Source organism: Pyrgilauda ruficollis, unplaced genomic scaffold, assembly GCF_017590135.1.
Source record: "Pyrgilauda ruficollis isolate IOZ18807 unplaced genomic scaffold, ASM1759013v1 scaffold59, whole genome shotgun sequence".
Classification (NCBI taxonomy): Eukaryota; Metazoa; Chordata; class Aves; order Passeriformes; family Passeridae; genus Pyrgilauda; species Pyrgilauda ruficollis.
This window is the reverse complement of record NW_024527599.1, coordinates 2,276,358-2,301,149: the sequence shown is the minus strand read 5'-3', so window position 1 is coordinate 2,301,149 and position 24,792 is coordinate 2,276,358. Positions and strand designations below refer to the sequence as shown.

The 24,792-nt window shown below is 48.9% G+C and overlaps 1 protein-coding gene across 1 annotated transcript in view; it reads right to left on the bottom strand.

Annotated features, from left to right (window-relative positions):
- TBX4 (T-box transcription factor 4) overlaps positions 1-22,929 on the bottom strand; it is a 30,104-nt gene extending 7,175 nt beyond the window's left edge. Inside the window, exons 1-4 of the mRNA XM_041482753.1 lie at positions 22,774-22,929; positions 21,904-21,998; positions 10,173-10,292; positions 8,396-8,543 (exon numbers count right to left, since the gene is read on the bottom strand). Coding sequence (XP_041338687.1) covers positions 8,396-8,543; positions 10,173-10,292; positions 21,904-21,998; positions 22,774-22,929 — 519 coding nt within the window. The remainder of the gene's footprint in view (positions 1-8,395; positions 8,544-10,172; positions 10,293-21,903; positions 21,999-22,773) is intronic.
- Between the last annotated feature and the right edge of the window lie 1,863 nt (positions 22,930-24,792).

Below are 24,792 nucleotides of genomic sequence, written 5' to 3'. Positions count from 1 at the left end.
TCAGTAATTAAGAGCTGAGGCATGCTGATAAATAATGGCTGTCTGGAGCAAAAGCTGGGGATTGCTGAGCTCTCCTCACTGTCTGTCCCACACTGCCCAGCACGGGTGGCTTTTCCCCAGAGCCAGAGCAACTCAGCTTCAGGATGGAGAAAACAACTTTAAACTGAGCTTTCCAAAGGAAAAATTAGGAGCCCAAGTTTTGATACACCCTGTGTGAATAGCCTGTGTTCCCCCTCCAAAGCAGGATCCACTGGGCTATAACGACCCTTTAAAAAGATAAATGCATTTTGAATAACATCTTCAAAGTAATGAGCTCAAAGAATTTCCAAAATGAAATTAACTTCTTGGAGCCTGATAGAAGAACTCAGGAAAGGATTTCTGACAGATGCTCAACGTTTCAGTTGTGGCTGCAGATGTGCCTGGAGTTTTATAATGAAAACAACCCTAAATGGCCAAATTTTGCTACTGCATTTACAAGTTTGGGCATTTCTGTCCCTTGCACACAAAGTGAATATTTGCTCACCTGTCTCAGTGTAAGACCTGGTGGAATTTGAGTGTGTGGCTCCCCACCAGCTGCAGAGGGGATTTCCCACATTTTTTGGGAGTCAGAAACACTCTCTGTATAAAACCAGCATTTTACTTAAGAACAAGAGCTCCTGCACAGAGGCTGTGTCTGCACACAAATCCTCCTCACCTGTGCTTGGTGTAATCTCTGTGCATTCAAAATCCTTAGAAACCACCCCAAAAACAACCTTCAGCCACAAAACACTGAGTCTGTGCAAAGTGAAATGCCAACAATTCAGGCTAAACAGTTTTCAAGGCTGCTTTGGAAAGCTAAAAATACACAAAACAAATGTAAATTCCACTCCAGTGACGAACATCAGTGGAAAGATTAGCTTCAAGAATTGTGTCAAAAATGAGAAGTATTTTAATAGATGGGACAGAGCACTGAGCAGTGATGTAGGAGCCCTTGGCCTCAAAGGTGATGTTAAAACAATAACTTTGTATTTTCCTGCACTTCCCTTGTTCCTGGGGAGATGAATTCAGAGTCAGACACTGTCACACTTATTTGGAAATTGTTTTTGCACAAGAAGTAGGTAGTTTGGGATAGGCTGGCAGGGACCCTCCTGGGCTGCACCAGGTGAGACCAAAAGAGCTCCTGGATATTTTGGGAAATGTTTTGCACCTCTTGGCTGCTCCCCCTGCCCCTGGAACTGCCTTGGTGCTGGCAGAGAAGCCAGAGCACCCCCGGGGTGATGTCACTGCCACCCCTCAATGTCACACGTGCCTGTGAGACAACCCCAACCCAGTCCAATGTGAGCTTACACAAACATCCTTCCAATTTTTATTTTTATTTTCACCCCCCTGTCTCCCTCCTTTGTGCTGCTCACACACTTGCAGCTGAAACTTCAGCTGTTACTGAACTCAACTTCATTTTTTTGGCATTCCCCAGTCAGCAAGAAATGTTAAAAGAAATGGTGTCATTTGCTCCTTTCATTTAATTTTACTTAGGAAAACAAACTCCTCTAAGTTCTAATCTCTCACACTGCTGAGTAATGTCGGCTCCAGGGCCTGAGTTTGCAGGATGGGACCCAGAGGCCACGAGCTGAGCTGGGGAAATGGTGCCACATTCCTTGTCACAAGGCAAACTCGCCTTGAAATCACCAGTAAAATGTATTTACTTTCATATGAAATTTGGGGAGTTGATTTAAGAGCTCCCTGTTTGGCCAAGGTATCAGATGTCAGATGATGCAGTGGTTGCTATGGCAACTCCCCTTTTTATATTGAATAGTAAATGGCCACGAAAAAGCCACATAATTTTATGGTTGCTCCCGGGGGATCACATAACTAATATAAAATCTTGCATTTTAATATATTTTCTGCTTCTTTCTTCCTTCCCTCTATTCTTTCAAAGTGAAAAAGCCTTTGAGCTGAGGCTGGCCCTGGTCCCACACTGGGACTCGGAGCTGGAGTGTGATGGCCCAGCACAAAAACCAAAAACCTGACAATCCAGTTTTCTGCATGGGAAAAAAACGTGTTTTAATCAAGGAGGCTCTGCAGAATCATCTCAATTAATATTTCGAGCATTTGATGGTATAAACAGCCCAGACTGAAGGGTTTTTTAGGAGAGAATGGTTTGGAGATGCTCCATCAGCACTGGAGCTGACGCAGCTGTGCTGCCCGGGATGTGTCCAGGGGATTTGGGATCACAGATCCCTTTTTTCCCTGCACCCACCCTGGGACACCTCACCCCAAAGCCAGCATGAAAATCACACCAACATTTACAGTGGGAAAGACCCCTGAGATCACCCAGTTCAATCAAATAAAACATTCAATTCCCACAGGTTCTGCAGCAGCTAAAACACGAGCTCTGGTATTCCCTGAATCCCAGCCTATGGATTTTCCCTTCCAGGGGAGGATTCCCCTCTCTCTGCCCCAAGGCAGGCACAGACCAGGCTCTTCCCAGCCCTGAGTGCAGCCAGGGGCTCCTGCAGGGCTGCAGGGGAGCCTCCCAAATCCACACGTTTGCCCTGGCAATCAGCACAGAGGGGAATAAAAGAAAAGCTGGAAAATCCTGGGAAAAGGTTCAACATGAGCTCAGAGAAAAGTTCCTTACGGGATGGCCAAAGCTGGGGATTCTGGGTTTGCTCTCCCTCGGTTCTTTCTCATCTCCCATCAGCTGGAATTCATCGGGACACAGCTCTGGGGTGATTCCACCTCACTCTGCCACGGGAGGTTTTGGGCTGTGACACCCTGGGACAGCCCGTGTGTGACCCCCTGCTGTCACCTGCCCTGTCACCTCCTGCCCTGCCCTTCTCCAGGCTGGCTCCCACTGCAATCCTGACCATCTCAGGATCTGATTCCAGTTCAATTTTACCAAAAATCTGCTGCATTTGACTCACACAAACCAGCGATGTGACAACAAAAAGATTTAACAGAGAGAAGTAAATCTTCTTTTCAACCACCAACCCACTGGCCACTTCTTCCCCAGGACTGAAATGGAAACCCTGGATCCATCCCTCCCTGTGGAACACACATCATTCCCAGGGGCACACAGCTCTGCTCCTTTTTTTTTTTTTTTCAGCAAACAATGTAAAACTTCACTTTGTAATTTATTTGGGTGCCATTATTGCTCTGATTTCCTAAAATTAATGGGTACCAAAAAAAAAATAAAAGTAATCTTTTCATGGATATTCTTTCAGCAGAAAGCTTAGTGATGCTCTGAAAAAATTGCCTGAAAATTTAGGGGTGGACAAAAGGGTTTAAATGGACTGGTAAAAAAGGTGGTTTAGTAGTGGGGGAGATTACATATATATATATATATTCTATAAATATATATATTCATGTATATATTATTATAAATATAAATATATAAAATATAATAATAAATATAAATATAAATATAATTATAATTATAATTATAAATATATTCCTTATATATATAAGAAATCATATATATATATATATATATAAAAATACAGGAAATTTTTAGCTGAAGATGGCTCTGAGCAGGACAAGAGGGGTGAGGCTGTGTCTGTCCTGTCCCCCAGGAGCTGCAGTGGCCCCATCCCTCCCTCTCTCTGGTGATCCCAGTGCCCAGGGTGGGGAAGCTGCTTCCAAGGCAGCACATAAAACCTCCCACCAGCACCCGAGAGGAAACTGCTTGGCCACAAGTCATAAAGCAAACAAATAAAAAAAAATTATGAATCAAAATTAGGGTTTTGCAAGATTAGTAGGACGTGGAGCTAATTAAAAGTGCCTGAGTGCGTCTGAAGGGCACAGGCAGAAAAAAGCTGATTTAATTAATAGAAAAATGAAAAGGAAACCCCAGGACTAGGGGAAAAATTAAGGCTTTCAGTGATAATCAAATAAAACCAAGTGTGCAAATATTAAATCTGAAGAAAAATAACAAACTCATCAGCATTAATGAGTGAAGCCAGTAAACAGCAGATTTGGGTCAAGGAAAACAGGAATATCACTTCAAATGCTGTCATGAGTGACAGGCCATCTATAATATCCTGTAGTTTAAACCTCGCTTGGTTACATCCCAGAAACTAAAATAAAAGCTTTATTTTAAAAGCAGATAAAGTAATTATGGCAATTAAAAGGCACCACCAGCAGCCCAGGAGTGAGGTAGGTACAGAGTTTGTAACACAACCAAGCTCAGCAATGCTGAGCTGGGGGGGATTGAATTAAATATCTGCTTTTATTTGTCACAACCTCCACTTCTAATCTCCATTTATTACTTGCCTCCTTTGCTTATTTGTTTGTTTCTCTGCAGGAATACCTTTATATATTCTAGAATATATTTATATATTCCTTATGTTCCCATTTTTTCATTTCCAATCAATCTGGTCCCAGTCAGAACCTCTCAAGAATACTGATGTGATGCTCTGGCCTTTCCAAGCTGGCCTGGCTGCAGGAGCTGAGTGCTCTGGCAGAGAGGTTTCATTTCAGTGGAGTCACTGACAACAGAGCACAACAACAGCACAAACCCTTCCTGGGATGCTCTCACTCCTCTCCCGTTTTCCAGCACTGCCCTGATGTGACTCTGAGTGCTCAAAACCAGGGAAGAGAGGCCTGGGGTAAGGCTGGAATGTTTTCAGCTGCCATCCAGCTCATCCTTAACTCCCCTGGGTACTGCAGACCCCACTCCTCAGTCCTCAGGAGAAGGGTCCTGGGCTCCTGAGCTGCCAGCACGTGTCTGCAGCCACCACTGTGGTCAGTCCTCTGGCCATGTCCAAAGGGCTCCCCACATCCAGCCCCAGTGCCCAAAGGGCTCCCCACATCCTCCCTGCAGCTCCCTGCAGCTCTGAGCCATCCCCTCCTGGTCCCTCAGCAGCCTCACACCCCCCTGAGCATCCCTCACCTGCCAGGGCCAGGAGCTGACCCAGACCAGGACAATCCCATGGGCACCTTCCACCCCACTCTTTATGTACTTTAAACCTCTGGAGAGAGTGGAATTCCCTTCCTGAGGATTTATCACTGTGCAGACACACATATTGCCCTGAATGAGCTTTCTGAAGAAATGCAGGTGCTATGTTCCCCTTTCCAACAGAGAGGGGATTTTTGTGCATCCTCTGTAGCTGAGATTAGCACAAAATAACCTGGAGTGATGGAGTCATTCCCATTTTCCACCTGGAAAACACTGCCAGGTATTTCCCAGGAGCATACTCTGGGAATGGGTAAGGGATGTGCCATCTTTGCTGGCACTTACAAGATTATTTTCACCTCTGCAAATGCCCTGTTACTCCCATGGCATCAGAGAGCAAAGCACCAGCCCTGCCAGAATCCCTGGTGCTCAGAATCACTCACCAGCCCCACGTAAATCAGAGGCTCTATCAGGTTGATTATCTCTACATGTAATGCTTTGAAAATACATAAATTCAGACTTCACTCTAAGCATAGGTGGCTTACAGTGCTTTCTTTGGGATCAGATAGACCTCACTGTAGCTAAACATTACAGTGGCTGCTGATTTCTTAATCCATTTCCAACATGAACGTTCCTCAGTTGTTAAGCCTGGTGTGAAAGAAGCCTTTCATGGATGAAAAATCCCCCTGGAGCAAAATATACAGCCCAGTTTTCAGGCTGTGCTGTGTGAGCTGGGCACTGGCTTACCTGCCACAAAACCTGCTCAGCCACAGGGGTTTGAGGCAGATTACAGAGCTCTGAATTTGTTCTGATATAAAACCTGCTCACTTTTACATGTCTGCATTGACAAATGCCTCCCATGCCTCTGACTGTAACTAATAATTTACCACAACAGATAACAGGCCAGGGCAAGCAGGAGTGAGGTTTGTGAGGCTGCAGAGAAAGGGCTGGGCATCAGAGAGTGAGGATTTCCCACATCCCCAGCATGGTAAATAATCTCCAGTCTAATTCCATGCATTGCAGCAAAGGCTTCAACTCCACAGTTTATTAATTAAGATGTTTATCTTACTTACATTAAGCCTCAAATGTGCCTCCACTTCTTATAATCTCCATGGGGCTGCTCATCCCTGATATTAAGCAGCTATTTCAGTGCACAATCAGGGCATGGCTGGATAAATGGGTTCATTTGTTGATGGAATCATGTGAAATTCCTGCTGCCTGTCCTTCAGGTGAGATCCCTGGCTCAGAGGAGCTGCACCCCATGCAGGGATGGAGACACTGCAGTGGCTGAGGCTGCCAGGGTGGGTGACCCAGCTCAGCTCTGCCTGGGCAGCTGCCCACACACCCAAAAATGCCCCAGCCAAGGCTGCAGAAATCCTCACTCCACGTGGTTTTGAGGTTTGGAGGAAATCAAAGACAAAAGGAAACGCAGGCAGGCTCCGCTGGCGCACGGGAAGGCAAACAAACCCTGTGGCTTTTCTGACTTGTTTTTTTAGGGAGCTTTAAGAAAGTGTTTGCAGTCACTGGGAACAAATTCCTAGAAATGAGAAGCTGTTATTATTCCTAACGTAATGCCTTCGTGGGACAGGCCCTGCCACAGCAGAACTGTTCTCAGCCTGAGCTGGTGGGAGCCTTTCCCCTCTCCTGCTGCAGAGCCCAGCTCTCCTCCATGTGCACCACAAAAAGTGCAGCACCACTTCTCTAAAGCAGATTATTAATTTAGAAGCCTAATGAGGAGCTAGCTGAGGATGGGTTCAGTCCCATTTAGCCAGGCAGGTTGTCAGTGCCTGAAGAGAGCAGCAAACCTAGCATTTTAAAATAGATTATTTCAGGCATTTTCCCATTAATGTGAGAGGGAAGGTGCTGGGCTGTGGCATATGGCCCAAGGGCACTGAGCAGGGCTCATCTGGAGCCACAGCATGGTGGATATCACCCCAAAACCCAAACCACTGTCTCACTAGGGAAAAGACAAGCAGGCTGTTCATTGGAAAGGAGGAGGGGGTTAAAATCTTCCCTGTTAAAATGCAGTGCTAAAATCTCAGTTAAAAAATGACAAAGTCAGGAAAAGCAAACGTTTAAAGTTGCAAAACCAACACGGCACATCCTGTTTGTTTTACAGCCACATCGCACATCCTGCATGTTTTATGGTTTACATTTTACAGCATAAACAGTCGTATATTAAGCTGCAGAGTTAACCAAGAGAAAAACACAAGAGTAAAAAAAAATGCCACGTGCAAAGCCAGCAGCTCGGGATGGCTGTGGCAGCCAAACGGTGGCAGGGGTGGCTTGGTGTCACTGTTACAGAGAGAGCCCTGACACAGTTGTTTCATTTCATTTCTGTGGTGCTTCCCCCCTTCAGGGGAGCAGAGATGGGCTGTGATTAATAACAGCAGCATTAAAGGGTGCCGGGGAGCCTTTGAAGCTCACACATGTCTCAGTGGGGTCAGTAGGGTGGGGAGGGGGTCAGGGCCCAGCACGGGGCTGGGTTATCACGAGTCCCTGTCAGGGCCCGGCTTTTGGAGGCTCAAAATCCGCAAAAAATTACAAACACTGGCAAAAATTCTGGATTTTTAGCAGTGTTTTAAGCTGGTGGAGTTCTCCTGCCTCTGAAGTCAACCTCCTAAAGCTCCAGCTGATTTAGCTGTGCCAGAATCACACTTATCACACTTTCTGGACAGCTTTGGGAGGCATCAGGACACTGACTCCAAGTGAAAAGCTGCTCTTCAGAGGCTCGATGCACAATCATTTTAAGCAAGACAGATACATCCCTTCCCACTCTGCACCCTTCTCACAGCCTCCCTTGCCCTCCAAACTGCTGCTGCTTAAAACACCATCAGGTTAAACCCCACATTTGATGAAACAAATTAGATGCTCTTACCTTTGGTACAAGGAGGAGCTGGTGGCACTAAACCTAGAAGGATTTTAAACTCTCTCTTCCCTTCCTCTCACCAAGGATGGTTTATTTTTACATGACTTTCAGCTCAAATTGTGCAGACCAGACAGGTCTGTGTTTTTATATGCAGTATCTGAGCACTCACTCTCCTGACAGGCTGCCAGGGCCCTCGGTCTGAGTTATTAAATGCACTGGGGCAGATAACTGTGTGCTCCCCACCTCTGCATTCCCAATACACATGAATCAAAAATTTCCAAATAAAATACTTCATCTTTTTTAGGGCTGCCAAAGCCAGCTTGGAAAATCAGGAGTTTATGCAACCAGCTTCTGTGAGCTGCATGCACCACGTGCCAGGCTGAAAATCCCACAGCGCTGCCCAGAAAGTTCCTGGGCTGAAAAGAAAACCTCGGTGGCATCTAGCAGGACACAACTGAGCCAGTCATGGCTGTGTTTCCAAGAGCAGGGGAAGCACACAGACCCCTTCCCTTTGCTTTAAACACTCTCCCCAAGCACAAAATAATGTTGTCCCTTATTATTAAATTAACGATTATTAACTGTGACATCCCAGACACAAACCCAGCATTGTGGGCCCACCTCCACCCAAAGCCCTTGCAGAACGTCTCTCTTACGTGTCCAAAGGGATCCAGGTGGTTGTTGGTGAGTTTGAGCTTCTGGAAGGACACCAGCTGCCTCATCCAGTGGGCTCCTGTGGCCGGGGAGTCGGGGTGCACGTACAGCCTGCCCGGCATGGCCGGCTCGGCCTTCCCAGCCACCATCCTGAGGACAGAGGGGACACATGGCATCAGCCTGGCACATGGAAGAGCTTTTTGTCCTTGGACTCATCCCAGCAACCCTCCTGCCAGCCCTGGGGGGATGCACTGGGATAAGGGGAGTCAGGGAGGCTCCTGCTGCTCACGGGGGGGTTTGGGATTCTTGTTTCAGCACCATAGGCTGGCAGAGTAACCCCATCCCTGCTCCCACACGGGATTTCCTTGGGGCAGTGTCCTCACATGGGTATTGTGGAGACACTTTTCAAGGAGGAAAATTTGTCTGGGTTTTTGGAAGCCTTCAAAGAGCCTTCTGCAAAGGGAGATGGCCCTGCACAGCAGAAAGTACCTGTGGGCAGGAGCAGAACTGGTGTGGCTGCACCCTTCACAGCCAGGCAGGGCTCCCACAGCCTGTCCCAGTGGGAAGGGGCTGCTTCCCACTCTGGCCCAGCACCCTTCTGCAGCTCCCCTTGCCCCACACCACCACCAGCTCTCATGGACACAAGGCCCAGCCATGAGACATCATTTAATGGCAACGCCCTCATTACTCCACATTGTTCTCCTCTTATAAAACCCCAATAAAAGCAATATTACCAAAAACAACAGAAACTTTCCAGCAGCAATAAAAGGAAAAGGGGAAACAGCTCTAGGGCTGGCAAAAACTAAATTAAACAGAGTTCAGGACTATCCATCATCTCGTGTTTAATGTCTGAAACACACAAAGTGGCCACCGTGGTGCAGAGCCCCTCAGTCCACTCCTCTTACCCAGCGGCATTCCGGGACAAAAGCACACGGAAAAGGGATTTTTTTTTTTTAAACTGGAGCAGCCCTAATGTGCAAGTAAATAATTTCTTTCTGGGATGTCACTGAGCTCGTTCCCTGTGAAATTTTCCATTGCTTTTCACCAGGCAGCAGCCAGGGGAAGGGTTTGGGGAAACCACAGCGAATAGTGGCACTGAGGGAGGCTGCCGGGCATTTTGTGGGGGGAAATCAAAAGAGAAAACAACACGTTTCCTTTGTCAGAGAGCAAAAACCCCAGCTGCCTCTCGGGTAAGTAACTTTGCTTGGAAAGGCACAGGGAAGGGAAGAATAATAGAAGAGAATCAGGGCTCTGAGTAAACCACCCCATATTTTGCTTCATAGCTGCTCTCCTAAAAGCAAAATATTACTGTGGAAGAAAGGAATTTAAAACTTTTCTTGAGTCACATAGAGACCTAATTTTGAGGGCCAAAATGGACCATTAGATCATCCTGTCCAGCCTCTGGTACAAAGCAGGCTGTGGCTTTACCCTCCTACACTGCACATGGCCAGGATAACCCGTGCTTGGCCTACATCATGTTCTTCAAGAAAACTCTCCAGCCTAGAACACTTTGGGATGGACAAGTCATCACCCCCAGCAGCACTTTTTTCCAGCAGTTAACCACCCAGCCTGTTAATAATATTTCATTTTCTATTTGTCTGGTTTAAACTTCCAGCCCTGGCTCTTGTGTCCATCATTGCTCCAGCAAAGAGAGCTCTGGGATGTTGGCGTCCCTCCTGTGGGAAGGTGTTTCTGTTGGTTTCTAAGTTTGCACAACAAATGGTTGATCCAATTGCAAACTTCCTATGGAAAAGCAGGCAAACAGAAGTGTTGTCTTACCATTTGTTGTCACAGAATTTGTAGCGGTGGTCGTCAGCCGGGACGATGTCGATCAACAAAATGTACTTGGTCTTGGGGTTCATTCCAGTCACTTTGACCTTGTAACTGGGAAACATCCTCCTTTGGGAAAGCAGAGGGTTACCACGTTAGGGAGGGATGGAAGCACTGGAACTGATGGAAACTTAGAGCAGCAGCCCAAAAAGCAGATCCACCATCAGAGGGATTCATGCGAGGACATTGTTGGTTCTTGTTAATACCTGAATTAAATTCTCTCTTTCCAGAGCATGTGCCAGTGCAAAAGTGGACAGAAATTTTGATAAGGATATAGGGAGGGAGGCTATGGGCCAGTGCCAGGAAAAGGAGGGTGCAGAGAGAGGTACAAGGGGGTCAACACATCCCTGTTTGTGGGAGGCTTGGACAAGGAGACCTCACTTCTACAGGAGGCTCTACCTGGCTTATGGCAGCACCAAAATTGCAGATTTCTTACTGCTGTTCAAGGGTGTGAAAAGTCAGGAGACCTGACTACATTTCAGAGGAAACCAAGCGCAGGCTTTGTCATCCATACAATCCCAATATCCACCAGGTCCCATCTCTACCTACCCCTGTGTTCCCTTCAACAAACTGAGAACTGAGGATCAGTAAAGCCTGGGGGAGATGAAGGGTTAAACCCTGTGGTGGTGCAGACAGGCTCCTCTGGCCTTCCTGGATTTCCCAAATTCACAGCACACCCATTAAACCTTGCTGGAGCCTGGAGCATGGCAGAGCTTCCCACCAAAATGTGCCTGTCCCACTGGCTCCAACAACCAACACCAAACTGAGCATCCCATAAACCAGTGCATCACAGAGAACATTTACATGCCTTACAGGCCTAAAGACTCTTTGTGATATTAAATAATACCTTTTTATAAAGCTATGTGGCTGTGAAAACAGCAGATTCCATCCCAGCCCAGCCGTGCAATCCAAAGGAGAGGGCCCTAATGGATAGTGACACTGCCATGGGCTTCCCAATCCCTGGAGGCCATGTCAGCAGCCAGGATTTGCAGGATTAGGCACTTCACATCCTCAGAATAACTATTTTCTTGGCTCCATCCTCCCCACCTCCTCCCCATCCAGTAAAAACACCCGAGTCAATAGAGCAAACTGGCTCACCACAGCCCTCCAGCCAGGACACAAAGTTCTCCTTCCCGTCGGCACAGGGGGATGGAGGATGAGAATTGCCACATCCTGGACTCGTTCTAATTACGTGAATTAAGATGGGCCCAAATCCTGATGTCATTTCTCCATCAGACATCAAGGCCACTTTGTCCCCCACTTTATCCCTCTTTTCCTGAGCTGGTCCAAGTCTGCAGCACCATTTTGTTGCTGCTTGGGGAGAAGGCAACAAAATGGGCCCTGTTCAAAATCGTTTCAATTGACTCTTTTAACCGCCCTGCATAAATTCCAGATGTTTACCATGTAATTAGCCTGGACTAAAAAGGGGTGGTTTAGCAATGTCCCTCTTTGATTTTCATTCATAAACTCTGCACTCCTCTTAACCTTGTCCTCCTACAGGTAAGCACCTGGGTAAATACAGTAGGACATTTCAATTTGTGAATACACAGCCCAATTCACACATTGAAAAAAATTGTATAAGGAATCCAATCTGAATGCCAAGATTTTTTTTTAAATTAGGCCTTAAAATGGCATTTTAAAATGAAACCAAAAAAAAAAAAAAAAAAGAAAAAAAGAAAAAAAAGGAGGATAAAATTATTAAAAACCATAAATGAAATTAACACAATTTGACAGTGTCATACCTGCACTGGGGATTTTTATAACATTGAGCTTCTGAATTTCTTTTTCCCTCAATCATTTCATTTACTGTAGAACATCCAAGCTGCTAAAGTAGCTGAACTGATATATTGTAAATGTTAAGTGCTTTTTTAATGGCATTTAAAATTAAGCTTCAGCATATGGAGTTCATATAGCATGGACATGCCTGAGTTTATAATGTTCTTTAGTATAGCCCTCTAAAATAAATACAAAGAGCCAAAGTACTACTATAATATATACAGCTGAAATTCTTTAAGGATAACAAATGGGGACTCACATCTGATTGAAGGTGTTGCTTAACTTGCAAACCACTCACTATCTCGCAGTGGTAGCATTGTACTCAGCAGTCCACAGACCCAGCTACAACCAAGTTTGCCAACTCTCCACATTCTTTTCCAGGAAAACATGGGTAGATTTTAGTAATTTGGCTGTGCATGGACATTTCATCATTATTATTAGCTGCTGCATTTTGGCCTTAAAGAAAAAATATGCGACTAATGTGCTGTCCAGGGACTTGTCAGTTTAATTTTCTTAATGAAAACATATTTCTCAACCCCTTGGCAGAGGCTCATTTAGTAAATATCTCCGCAGTATGATACAAACATGGGTTGTGCATCTCTGATGGGAAGGCATGACAAACCCGAGAGCTGGGGCCAAGGAAATGCAGTCATAGAGATTGAATTAAAAAGGAAAAAAAAAAGCAAGAGACAGCACCTAATATCATGTCCTGGCCCTTATTAAATGTCCCACTTGAAAGAAGGGAGCAGAAACCCACGGTGGAGCTGCACCAGCCCTGCCCGGGAGCGAGGCCGTGCCTACAGTGGCTCTATAGAGCTCCCTGTCAGGCCTGGGAAGGGGCCAAAAACCTGCCTGCTTCCCCAAATTTACTACAGGTCAATGGAACTACTCACAGCCACGAGGAGCTGCAGCTGAGCAGCAGCTTTGCACAAGCAGCCCCTCTGGCAGCCGGTGCAGGCAGGAGCTCGGGCGGATGGGCGGCTCCGCGGAGGATGCTCGGCTCCGGCCAGCTCCTGCACAATAGGTTGCTTCATCATCCATTGCTCGGGGACCGGCAGAGGCACAAGAATCACCCAGTGCTGCAATAAAACTTGCCAAAGTCTTGCCAAGCTCTGGGAAAGCTCAGCCTGGCTTTGGTGGGAGGTCTGAAGCAAGACTCGGGCAGATCCCTGTTTTATCCACCCTCCTTCCCACACGGCTCCAAACCGGGGGAGAGCATTGCTGAGCAGAAACTGGGGACAGAAACTGGGAATCTGGGGCTTCCTGGGGAGTGTGTGCAAGCAGGTGACATCTGATCCTCAGGGCACCTCCTGTGCCAAGGGCAGCTGCAGCCCTGCCTGGGCAAACAGGGCAGCTCAGTGAGGGCTCAGTGATGGGCACAAGTGCAGCACAGCAACACTCAAGTCTGGTGAAGTTTGAGCCACCACTACTCAGGAGATTAATTGCAGCAATTTCTGGCCTCATCACATTTGTTCAGACCCAAAACCTGTTTGGACACAGTGTCCATGGGCTGCAGCAAATGCCCTGAATGTGCCAATGACAACACCGTCCCTGGAACGGGGACGTCCAGCACTGGACCAATTTCCTTCCAATTTATACTCCTTTTTTTGAAAGCCACACCAGGTGTGTGTCCAACCCAGTAGCACACCTTAGGTGGAGGCAGCAGGGCCACTCAGGGAGCAGGGCCCACCAGCCACCAGCAGCCCCACAGCTGCCATGCCCACCCAGGGGCCAGCCACGAGCCCTGGGAGCACCCCTGTGATGCACAAGGGACTCAGCACAGCCCCAACAGCCTCTTCTGCAAAACACCAAAACTAACAGGACTCCAGTTTTAGGCACATTCAAACCCATTTCTCTCTCCCTCCAGCTCCAGCCAGAGCAGAAGGGGCCATCCAGGCTCCTCAGCCCTATCCTGAGGGTCTCATGTGCCCCTCGAAGCTCTCTGCTGGGTGTAGTGGCTCTGCCAGGCGCGTTCCTGTCCCACCCCTGCACTGGCAGGGACAAAGTGCTGCTGTGCCATGGCAGCAGCTCTCACTGCCCCTCACAAGGCAAAACTTAAAGCAGATTTTATGTTCACAGAAGAAAGGCACCCTCAAAAAAAGCAACCAGGACACCCCATATGGCATTAAAATCCCACAGTCACTGGGTGATGCCCTGGGGAGGGCAGAGGGGCTGGGGACTTGGGCAGTGGGAGCAGGGTTGGCATCACCAGAGCTTGGCACCACACTGCCACAGCCCCAGCTAAACCCTTCCCTGCAGATGAAATGTAGCAAAAACAGTAAAAGCCAGGAAAATAAACAAGCAGCACAATTCCACAGGCCTCCCAAGCTTCAAAGATGATGTGCTAGTGAATTATTTGTTCTGATAATGAAGCAGTCACTGCTTAGCTAAGTTTATGCTAGGCACATTTTATCTCTACATGATATTCACAAATTGTTTTAAAATGAACTGTTAGAATAAGCATCTCTTGTTTATTTATTTATACTATTACTATCCAATCCCCTTAACCATGGAGCAGTTGCTGACATGGAGCCAAAGCTTCTATTATTGTTCAAACAAAGTTTAATTGATGTGTAATTGGCTGGTTGGATTTGGAAGGGAGCGATAAGAGAAAAGCTTTGCTTTTCTTTGGGGCAGCCGTTCCCAGCCTTTCAGGCTCTCCAGGCTTGGCCCCTCTGTGGGCATCTCACGTGTGTTTTAATGCCCAGATGAGCAGGTCTGGTTGATCCTGGAGAGATGGGTGGCTGCAAAGCTCCCATGTCCAGCAAAATCTTATTTTTTGGGCTGGGGATGGCAAACCAGAAAAGTGGAGAGAACCAGAGCTGATTGAAGAGCTCAAACACTCATCTGAACAGTGACTGTGCTGTGCCACATTGCACATCAGCAACAAACCCTCACTACCCTCCTGCTCACCAGGATGGAACCTGACCTCCCCTTAGATGCCAACACCATTCCTGATGCCCCTATGGATGCATTAGCTGGGAAGGGATGTCTCTGACCAGCACAGGGCAAGCAGAGAATTCAAACAGTATTTCCACAGAGAAAACTGCATGGAACCAGGACACCTGAGCAACCCAAGCCATGCCCTCACCAAAGGCTGCCAGTGCTCTCTGAAGTCCTGATTTACCTGGATTGGTGCTCACTGCACGTCCCTGAGATCTGAATGGTCCTTCAGATACTACTGAGTGCTTTCTTCTGTCCTTTCAAGGGGGTAAAAACATCCCCAAGCACTTCAGCAGCTCAGCAGCTGAAATTCTATTTTTTAAGACAATAAGACAAAGATTTCCAAAGACAGAGAGAGATGTTACAATCCTTGCTTTTGGGATGATCAAGTAAAGCAGTGACCGGAGTTTTGGAAGCTCTCGTGCTGTGCTGCCTGTGGCAGATCAGGTTGTGAAAGGATCAGAAAACAACTTCTCACTCAACATCTTGGCTAACAAGCCATGTCATGGCTGAGCAACCGCCTCCTCAGAACCTGCTGGGCATGCTGAGATGCCTCCAGCGATGCTTTCAGAACACCAAGGCAGGTGACACACCTGCATCCCTGATAACAACAAATGCGGCCCCAAATTCTGCTTAAGATTTGGCCATGGCTGCTTGAGGATGCTTCTCCTTGTCTTCATTGTTAGAAGGGAAAAGAATGGTGTGCAGAGGCTTCAAGAACTATGTCTCCATTCTGATGACCTTTCTTCATTTTTTTCTGATTTCCCTTCTTTCGACAAGTATTTCTTCCACTGACTTAACGCATCTTTAAAAAGAATATTCTCCAGGGCAGATTAAAACAAATTTGGGGATGTCAGCTGTTTCTTTTAGCCTTTTAAATGGCATTTCCTTTTTGATAGATTCTTGCTTTCAGAAAATACTTTAAAGAGATCAAAGAGTTTTTCAACAGGGTCCCATTTTCCCAGTGTATCCTAACCCTCAGTCCCTTATTTCTCTTATCACCCACGCCACTCCGTTATGACGCTCTGTATACAAAGTAAGAGCAGTTAACTTTGAAGTGCTGGATTAGCCCATGCCAGATCCTTGCCTCAGAATAACAAACAATACAGGTTCAACAGGAGTTCTCATCAGTAGTTCATTTTTCAGCCCCAAATTCACTGTCACTAACACAAGCAACATTGAACTCTCAGTCTATGGGCAGATAGCAGAGATTTATCTGGTGGCAGGACCATGACCTAGTGATGAGAAGGTCAGACAGTTAAGGGATTTTTATATTTTGGAATGGCGAGGTTGTATTTTTTCCTTCTGGCTAGCACATCTAGTTTTTAAATAAAACATTGTTTCTCACATACTTGAGAACTTGGTGAGCTGGATGGCTGCTTTCATGGTCTAGAAACATTTCCTTTCTTTGCCCCATGGTGACTCGAGGCACGGGCAGGCTCCTGGCCATGGGTTGCATCTCTGGGCTTTCATTCTGCTGCAGCACAAGTTGAGCAGAGAAGGTCCCAACGTGCAGGAGGATGGGAGAGGTGGTGCCAGCAGCACCAGCAGCACAGCACAAAGGTGCCTCAGAGAGAACCTGGGCAAGAGCATGGTCACCAACAGCATTTCAGGGCAGGTTTGCTCTCTCTCCAGCCCAGCTCCCTGGCAGTGGGCTGAGGGAGGAGCTGAGGCAGCCTTGGCAGTGCTGGAGCCACAGCCCCGGTGTCCAGGAGCCTTTGGGGCAGCAGCAGAGCCCCAACAATGGTTGGGACCTTCCCCAGCTGATCTGGGCTTGACCAAAGCCTCCCCTCACCGTGCCACAGCTCCAGCACAAGGACAAGCAGGGAAAGCTTTGGGAACAGCCTTAACTGTGAGCATCCCATGTCTTTAAAAAGCAGGGATGGCTGCTTGAAGAGAGAAGTGTATCAGGAACCAGACTCCCATCCCTGCCCTCCTCGGCGTGCACAAGCTCCGTCCCCCTTGCCAAAGCTGTCGACAACTTTAGCAGCACAGCCAAGAGCCATTGGAGCTCACTCCTGCTTTTTTCTCTAAAAGCAGGAGTTTGCCTGAACAGGATAATTCCAGGACCCCAAATTTAGGAGCAAGCAGATCAAACATTCCTCAAATATCTATTTTATTTCTATGTTTTAAATTGATGGCTCACATTCCTTCGTTGATCTCGGATATTAAGGTTTGCTTTTGGATCAAAAACCATCAGCAGAAATTCTTGTAACTGCCTCAAAAGATTCTGGACAAATATTTCCCTTTAATTGTAATGAGAACTGGGCATCCATATGCCCTACAGAGCCATGGAAAATTTAACTTTTAAAGGATTATTCACACAGGAAAGCTGAACCAGCTTAGCCAAAGCATTTATACTTCTTCAGACCTTGATGTCCTAAAAACTAGTTTTATTTTGGTTTACTAAAGTTGATTAGGAACAGATTTTTTTTTAAAAAACTGAAATAAGCTACTTTTAAAATGAAACTTGAACATCTAAAGGAGATTTGTGTCTTTTCCACACATGCAAGATGCTTTATCGATTCTACTTTTTTTCCTCTGCAGCATTTTCCTATATATGCTGCTTAAAACCTGCTGCCATAGAGACCAGAGCTGGCTTTGTACCTGTGCACATCTTGCACTCCAGCAAAAACTCAAATTCAGTATCTAGAGCCTCCTGTTACACCTCAGGGACAGTTCTGCTGCCACAGAGAAATGACACATTATTTTCTCTTAAGGAACTGCTCACAAAAATTTGACCAGACATCCATGAACTGGCATTTTTTCCTGATGAAACAAAAGCTTTATCAAATTGTTTATCCTTGGCAATACCTGGATAGAAATTACAATGCTGCAAAGACTGGCACCTTGGGAAAAAACCCTAGGAAACAGCTAAATAAATAATCTAACAGAAAGAAGAAATCCTGAGCCATGAAAGCTGTGGAAGCAAAGATTAACTTCCAGCAGAAATAAAGTCCCAAAGATGAGATTTCACAAAGAATGGTTTGCCACGATCTACAAAAGAATCTACAATTGTTCTGTCAAATAATAGCACATAAAAGTGAGAGGATGAAATCGGAAAGCCAGATTTATAACCAAGTCCCTCATTTGCTTTCTGCTTTCCCCACCCCTCGTACAATTTCAGATGTGTGGAATTCCTAAAATCCGGCAGGAAAGGTGTGCACCCTGCTAGGACAGAGCGATGCCCCCACAGCAGCGCGGCCAGAGGGGAGAAATCCAGATGTGCAGCTGCATCTGCATCCCCTAATATACCCCGTGCCCTTTATTAGCGTCTAGATTGATTTGATCAATTTGATTTAACAGGATCTCACCGACTGGAACTTTTCGGTAGAGGTTTTTAGGGTATTTTTTGGTTCAGTGTTTTTCCTGGGGGAAGGGATTTTTTGGTTGGTTGGTTTGGTTTTGGAGGACTTTTTGTTTGTTTTAACACACACGCACACACACATATATATATAAATACACACACACGGGAAGGTTTGTGAACAATCATTTCCAAAACCAGGCACTCACAGCTCGCTGTGGGTGCTGGATTAATTCCCCCCATCCCTGCAAAGCGCTGCAACCGCGCTGTGAGCAGGGATGGGAACCGGGATGCTGCAGAGGGAACCGGGAACCGGGATTCTGCAGAGGGAAGCGGGGACGGGGACCGGGAGCGGCCGCCCCGCCGGGGCTCCGCGGAGAGCGGCTGCTCAAACAACGGGATTCCCTCTGCCTCCCGAAAATCCTGCCCTGCAAAACGCCCCTGGAGATGGGCAGCGCCTGAAGGGATCACCCGCGGCCGCTTTCCTCTCGTTCCCCTCCGGTTCGGGCAGCCGTGGGTACCCAGCGCTCCGGGCAGCGCCGGGGACGGGGAAATCTTTCAGCCCTTTAAAACCATCACCAGAAAATCCTCCGGAGGAGAAATCAGTAATTAGAGCAAACCTCAAAGAGGAGGAAGGGGAGGAAGGCTCTGAGTGATGGAGCCGGCGCCCATCCCGCGGGCGCTGCCACGGGCGCTCTGAGGGATCCGAGCGCTTTTCTAAAAAGTTCAGGGAACTTTGCTAACATAAACTTTTTATCTTTTGATGATCCTTTTAATATAAAATAATCTTTTTTTTCCCCTCCCACAATGAAGCAGTCGGACATTAAAAAGATAGCGAGTGCATTTTAAAGATGTTTCCACTTTATAAATCAAACTTTCTTGGCAACAACATGATTTCTATTTCAATGCTGAGCTTGCTGTGTTCTCCTAATATCTCCTACAGATCAGTCCTAAGAGGGAGTAATAATCCCCTAAAGTAATTCTCAGCCCTAAATTCTCGATAATTTATAGTTGGCTCGTTCTGTGGAGCTCTACAAAGAACGAAACAAATGACTCCCCCTTTCCCCCCCAACCAAGTTATCAATATTTGCCTTGTTTATACAAAAAAAGCTATTTTACACCATTGCCATGGAATTAACGCTTCCGCTGAGCTTTATATTTCCTCTCCATTGAGTGAACTTGTCATTAAAGTCACTCGGTAAATTTAAAAATCAGGCTTCCATTTCTTTTCGTTTGTGCCCCTTGAGGTCAGACAGACCTACATTTAAGTGATTTCAACTAACGGCATTCAGGGGCATCTCTGTTCCTGCTGGGAGGGGGATTAGAGTCCTGATTAGTGCCTGCAATTAGCCGCTTTCCCTCTTTCCACACCCCCCCAATGCTAAATGCAAGCGCACACAAATCTCCATTAACCATCGTTTTTTTAATTGGCTCAAGAGGAGGTTTATTATTGCGACTCTCTATTTAAATAGCCTGGGTAAAATAAAATCTGCATGAAGTAATAATTTTCATTTCGTCCTTTGCATGGGGATTAGCAGCAGACTGCAGCTCGTGGGCTGCCCTGCTCTCAGCACGGCCACGCGTGGCACCGCTGTGAACCGAGACTCCAGGCACCACGGGATTTAAGCTGTTCGATTTTTCGGCCGTTCTCATGTTAATTATTTTGTGTATTTTTGCTGTCGGTATTGAGGTAGAGCTCAGCCCGGGCCGGGGAATCGAGCCGGTCCCGGGGCTGCGGGGCTGTGCCTCGCTGCTAAAAACACCGATAAAAACCCTCGTCCTGTATTTTGACACCATTTGCAGCTGAACCAAATGAAAAAAAAAAAAAAAGGTTCTTTTGTTCTGTGTTATTCAGCAGCATTTCAGCCACTTCTTTCATTATCTTTTAAAATTCAAAACTGTTCTTAAAAATAAAATTAATTCTTTTAGCTCGATGGCGCAGCACTGAATTTCGCCAATGGAAAATTTGGCTCAGATAAAGTAAAAAACCCAAATTTTTGTACATCTTGTGGTCTACGCCTCATCCCACCTCCTGAAAGGTGCACTGCCAGCTCCACCGGACAAGGAATGTGGGACTGAGCCCTGTCCATATGGAGCTGTTTAAACAAGCCACGTTAAGGCTTACAGAGAGATAACATGCACGTTTGGGATGCTTAGGGTCTAGAATTTGGTACAGATATTACACGTCTCCACAGGCACACTCAGATACTATAAATTAAGGGTGAAATATCTGAGGTCTTGATCCCCTCATCTGAGCTGACTTAGGGAGCAGACCCATCCAAATGAACCCGACTCTTCCCATCAGCAGACGCTGCAGAACAAGCCCTGAGATTTTTATATGCCAAAATAAGGTGTGAAAAGGACAGAGTTACCTGCACCATCACTCCATAAACAGCCACATAGCAAATAAATTGAAGATTCCTGGGACATACATCCTCTCTCCAAGGGGAATAATGAGAATTTCTTGCTTATTAGAGTCCAAGTTGCCTACAGCGAGCAGCTGCTGCACAGAGCAGCATTGCTGGGATGGAGGAAAGCAGAGGGAAAGTGCTCATCAACCCCAAAAATTCAATGCCGAGGGTTGGGTTCTGGGTCTCACAGCGTGAGCAGCAAACGAGAGAAAAGTCACACACACCCTCCACGAGCACCCACGGCTGCTCTGCACGAAGGACCAGAGACCACAGAGAAATAAATACTGCACAGAAATTATTTGTGGGTTTTTTTCCTCTGTTTTCTCCCCGTTATTTGAGTGTCTGGCTGCACAGCTTGCTAGCATGGTGTAAAACAAGCAATCGGAGGGCAGGGCAGAAGCACTCAGCCGTGCTGGAGTTAAATGTTCATGCCTCGATTTTTCCTCCCAGCAGCAGCAGCAGCAGCGAGGTGAGCCCGCTGCCGCAGAAGCCAAGGGCAGATACTTTGGTACCCACAGTGACACCCGGCTAATTTTCTTGGGAATTAGCTAATTCCCGAGCCGGTGATGGTCTGAGGTTTAATTCTGACTCTTAATTTTCTGACATTTATTCTGCCATCTCCCACTAGAGCAGCCCGGGAGACCTGAGCAGAGGCAGGGCTGAGTTCTCTGGACAACCAAAACCTCTGAGGCTCTGGTCTCCCTTCCTGGGTGTGCACACTGAGGGGGCTTTGTTTTGATAAAAATAATTATCTGTTTGCAAGGGAAAACAGATTTTTTTTTTTTTTTTTTTTAACCCAGAAGCGGCACCCATTTCTCTTTCAGTTTTGAGATTAAAAGAACCTTTGCACTGCTAAAACTTTGGTCCCAGCACAGGTCTTAGTGCATGGCACAGAAAAGAGAAGGGGGTTTGCTTTGTGGGGAAAAAAACCCAAAACACCATAATTATGCTAATTTCCTAATTAAAAAATAGTTTAAAAAAAAAAAAAAAACCAACATTACCAGAGAGAATCGGGACTAAATGTTCCAAACGACTCCACAATATTTTTTTTGCATTTACATTACAACTGCCATACTCAAACACATGTAGAGTTTACACTGAAAAAATGATCTTACTAAAATCTGCAATCACAATAATATTTTTTAAATGCTACTGACTGTACCAGCTCTGCAAAACCCAGTCTTGGCAAACAGGACATTTCACAGAGATCAGAAGCAATACATGTTTCCAGGGAATTTTCACTAACCTGCCTGCTTTGGTTATTATCATTTCCGTACCAGCTTCATGAAATTTCTTCCATAGCTCCTTCTCATGGAGATAGACTTTGATATTTTCTATTGTCTGTAAAAAAATTAAGATCATGAGAACAGCAAGAAATGATGGAGAAAACCTGCGAGGAGGGCTGGGAAGGGCCGGGGAAGGGCTGGGGTTTTGGGGCTCAGGGCCCGCGCTGCAGCCGAGGCTCCGGGCGAAGCCACCAGCCTGTGCGGGAGGAGGCTGGAGTCTCAAAAATTCCGCTGTCCTTTGCCAAAAATAAAAGAAACAAACGGAGGCCGGTTTTAATTGCAGACTTTCACAACCAGGCAGGACACTGCGGCTAAATGGATTTTTTTTTTTTTCTTTTCTCCTTTTGGGGTAGACTCGCCTTAAGCCTCCCAAAAACCGGGGCCAGGAGCAGCCGCGGGGACAACGCATCCACGTCCAGGGTTGCGCTTTGTGCGTTCCGCGGGATGCCGGGGACATCGCATCCCGCGCGGAGTGAAGGCACAGAAGCCGCGTTTTATTTAGGGATGGAAAACCCCCAGTGAATTCCCCGCCGGGCCGCAGCCCCGGGAGGAGCAGCGGCGACTCCGCCACGGGTCGGGCCCTGCCGGCCGCGGCTTTCAGCGCTCGGATTCGCCCTTTACCGACTTACACACCGACGGCGGGGCACGGCTGTGGACAGGGAAAATAAAATGATAACAATAAAAAATAAAACCAAATAAAAGTGAAGAAAAACGAGCTTTCCTCGCAATCCCTCCCCGTGTCGTAGCCGGGGGAGATGCGCGGTGGCGGGCCGGGCTGGTGGCGGGGGTGAGGCGCAGCAGGGCAGGACGCGGGGCCGGACGGAGCGTACCTGCTCGGGGTCGGGGAGCTGCGGGCTGCTCAGCGGCGTGCTGCTCCCCCCGGCTACGCCGAGGACGGGGGAGCCGGCGGAGGTGTCCGCATGGCCGGGCGCGGGGGCTGTTGGAAACCCTTCCTCGGTTTCAGACAGGCTTTTCTCCTGGAGCATTTCCTTGGGGGAGAGAGGCGCAATGTTAGCTCGCGGCACCGGGGGCCACGTCCAACCCCTGCCCCTCGCCCACTCCCGGGCACAGCCACCTGCGAGCTCAGGCCCTCCCGGCCCGGCCCGTGGTCGCTCCTCGGGCGGCGGCACTCGGCGACACTGGGATGTGACACCGTGGGCCCCGGGGGAAGCGGCTGTGCCCGGCAGAGCCGGGCCTGGCCCGCCAGCCCCCGCGGGGGAGCCGCCCACGCGTGGCTGCGCTCTCGCTCGAGGCCAGGGCAGCTCACGTCTGATGTGGCCGCAGGCCCCCAGCCCCGATTCTTTCTCCTCTCCGGTACCCGTCGGGAAGGGCAGCCCGGCCCGGTCGCTCTCTCTGCCCCGTCCCGTCGGGGCTGAGGGGGCTCCGCGACGAAGCGCTGCGGCGGAGCCGGACGGTGTAAACAGGAGGAGTGCTGGGCTCCGAGATAAAAGGGCCCCTCTTAAACTTGGACGGAGACTGGGAAAAGCCAATAAAGATAAGGCCTGACAGCTCCGCCGGGGCTGCCGCGCATCAACGCCGACTTTTACAGCGCGGAGGGACGCGGCCGCCCGCCCCGCTTGACGGACAGACAGACAGACAGACGGACGGGCAGCGGAGGCGCGGAGGGGGAGCAGCTCCGAGGGGGCTGCGGGGTGCCGGTCCCGGGGACCGAAACCGGCGCTGGCCGCGGACCTGCGGCCCCCGAGAGAGCGCTCCTGAGCCCGGCCCGCAGCCCCGGTCTCTGCCCCGAGCCGCCAAGGCCCAGCCGCTCTTCGGGACAGCGGCCGTGCAGGGGGAGAGAGGGGCTGGGACCCCAAACTGCAGCTCCAGCAGAGCTCCGGTGAGAGCGGGACTGGCACCCCGAACTGCAGCTCCAGCAGAGCTCCGGTGAGAGCGGGGCTGGGACTCCCAGCTCCATTCGCACCAGAATTCCAGGGAGAGCTCCCGCCGAGGAGCCGGACAGCCAGCCCGGCTTGTGTGCGAGCGGACACACATACCCCAGTGACCAGCCGCAATCCTCGGGACAGGGAGCACCGAGCGCGGAGCACGGTACGGGACTCAATGCCCCGAGAACTCCACCGGTCCCTCCGCCCGCCTCGGGGTGTCAGGACGGGGCGGCCCCAGCCGAGGCACGGATGTGTCCCGGCGTCCCACCGCAGAGCGGAGCCGGGTGACCGGGAGGGCACAGGTGGGAGGGAGGTGTCCGCGGCGAAGCCCGAGGGCAAGGCTCCAGCCCCGGACCGGGACCGGTGCTCCCGGTACGGAGCAGGTTGGCTGCCGGGGAGCAGCAGGGAGCAGCGGGCAGGCTGGCGGCGGTGTCCCGCCCCAGGCCGGGGCTCGGCGGGCTGCAGGGAGCCCCGCACCCTGGGACCCCCCGCTCCCTCCCGTCCTTCCCCGCGCACCCCGGGAACTCACACGGCCGTCCGAGGGGCAGGAGGCGCAGCGGGGGACTCCGGGCTTGGCCTGGGGGCGGCTGCGGCATGAAGGGCATCCGCGGGGTGTTCAGGCCGGGAGCGGCTCCGCGGCCCCCGATGGCAGCGGCGTGCGGAGCATCCCCCGCTGCGCGGATTCACTTTCCCTTGATCTCGGCGGAAAATGTTCCATAAAGATCCACTTTGGGGCCTTTCGACTCCCTCCCTCTTTGTCTCCCCCCCCCTCCCTTTTCCTTCCCCTCCTGTTGCTGACGTTGCCGCTGTCAATCACATCCCCTTACACCGACTCTGGCCCGCTCCGCCCGGCCCGGCCCGCCCGGCCCGGCCCGGCGGGGGCAGCGGCCGCCCGGCTCCCGCACACCACACCCGGCCGCGGCCTTCCCCGGCCTGCCTCGGCGCTGCGCCGGGCCTGGCGGC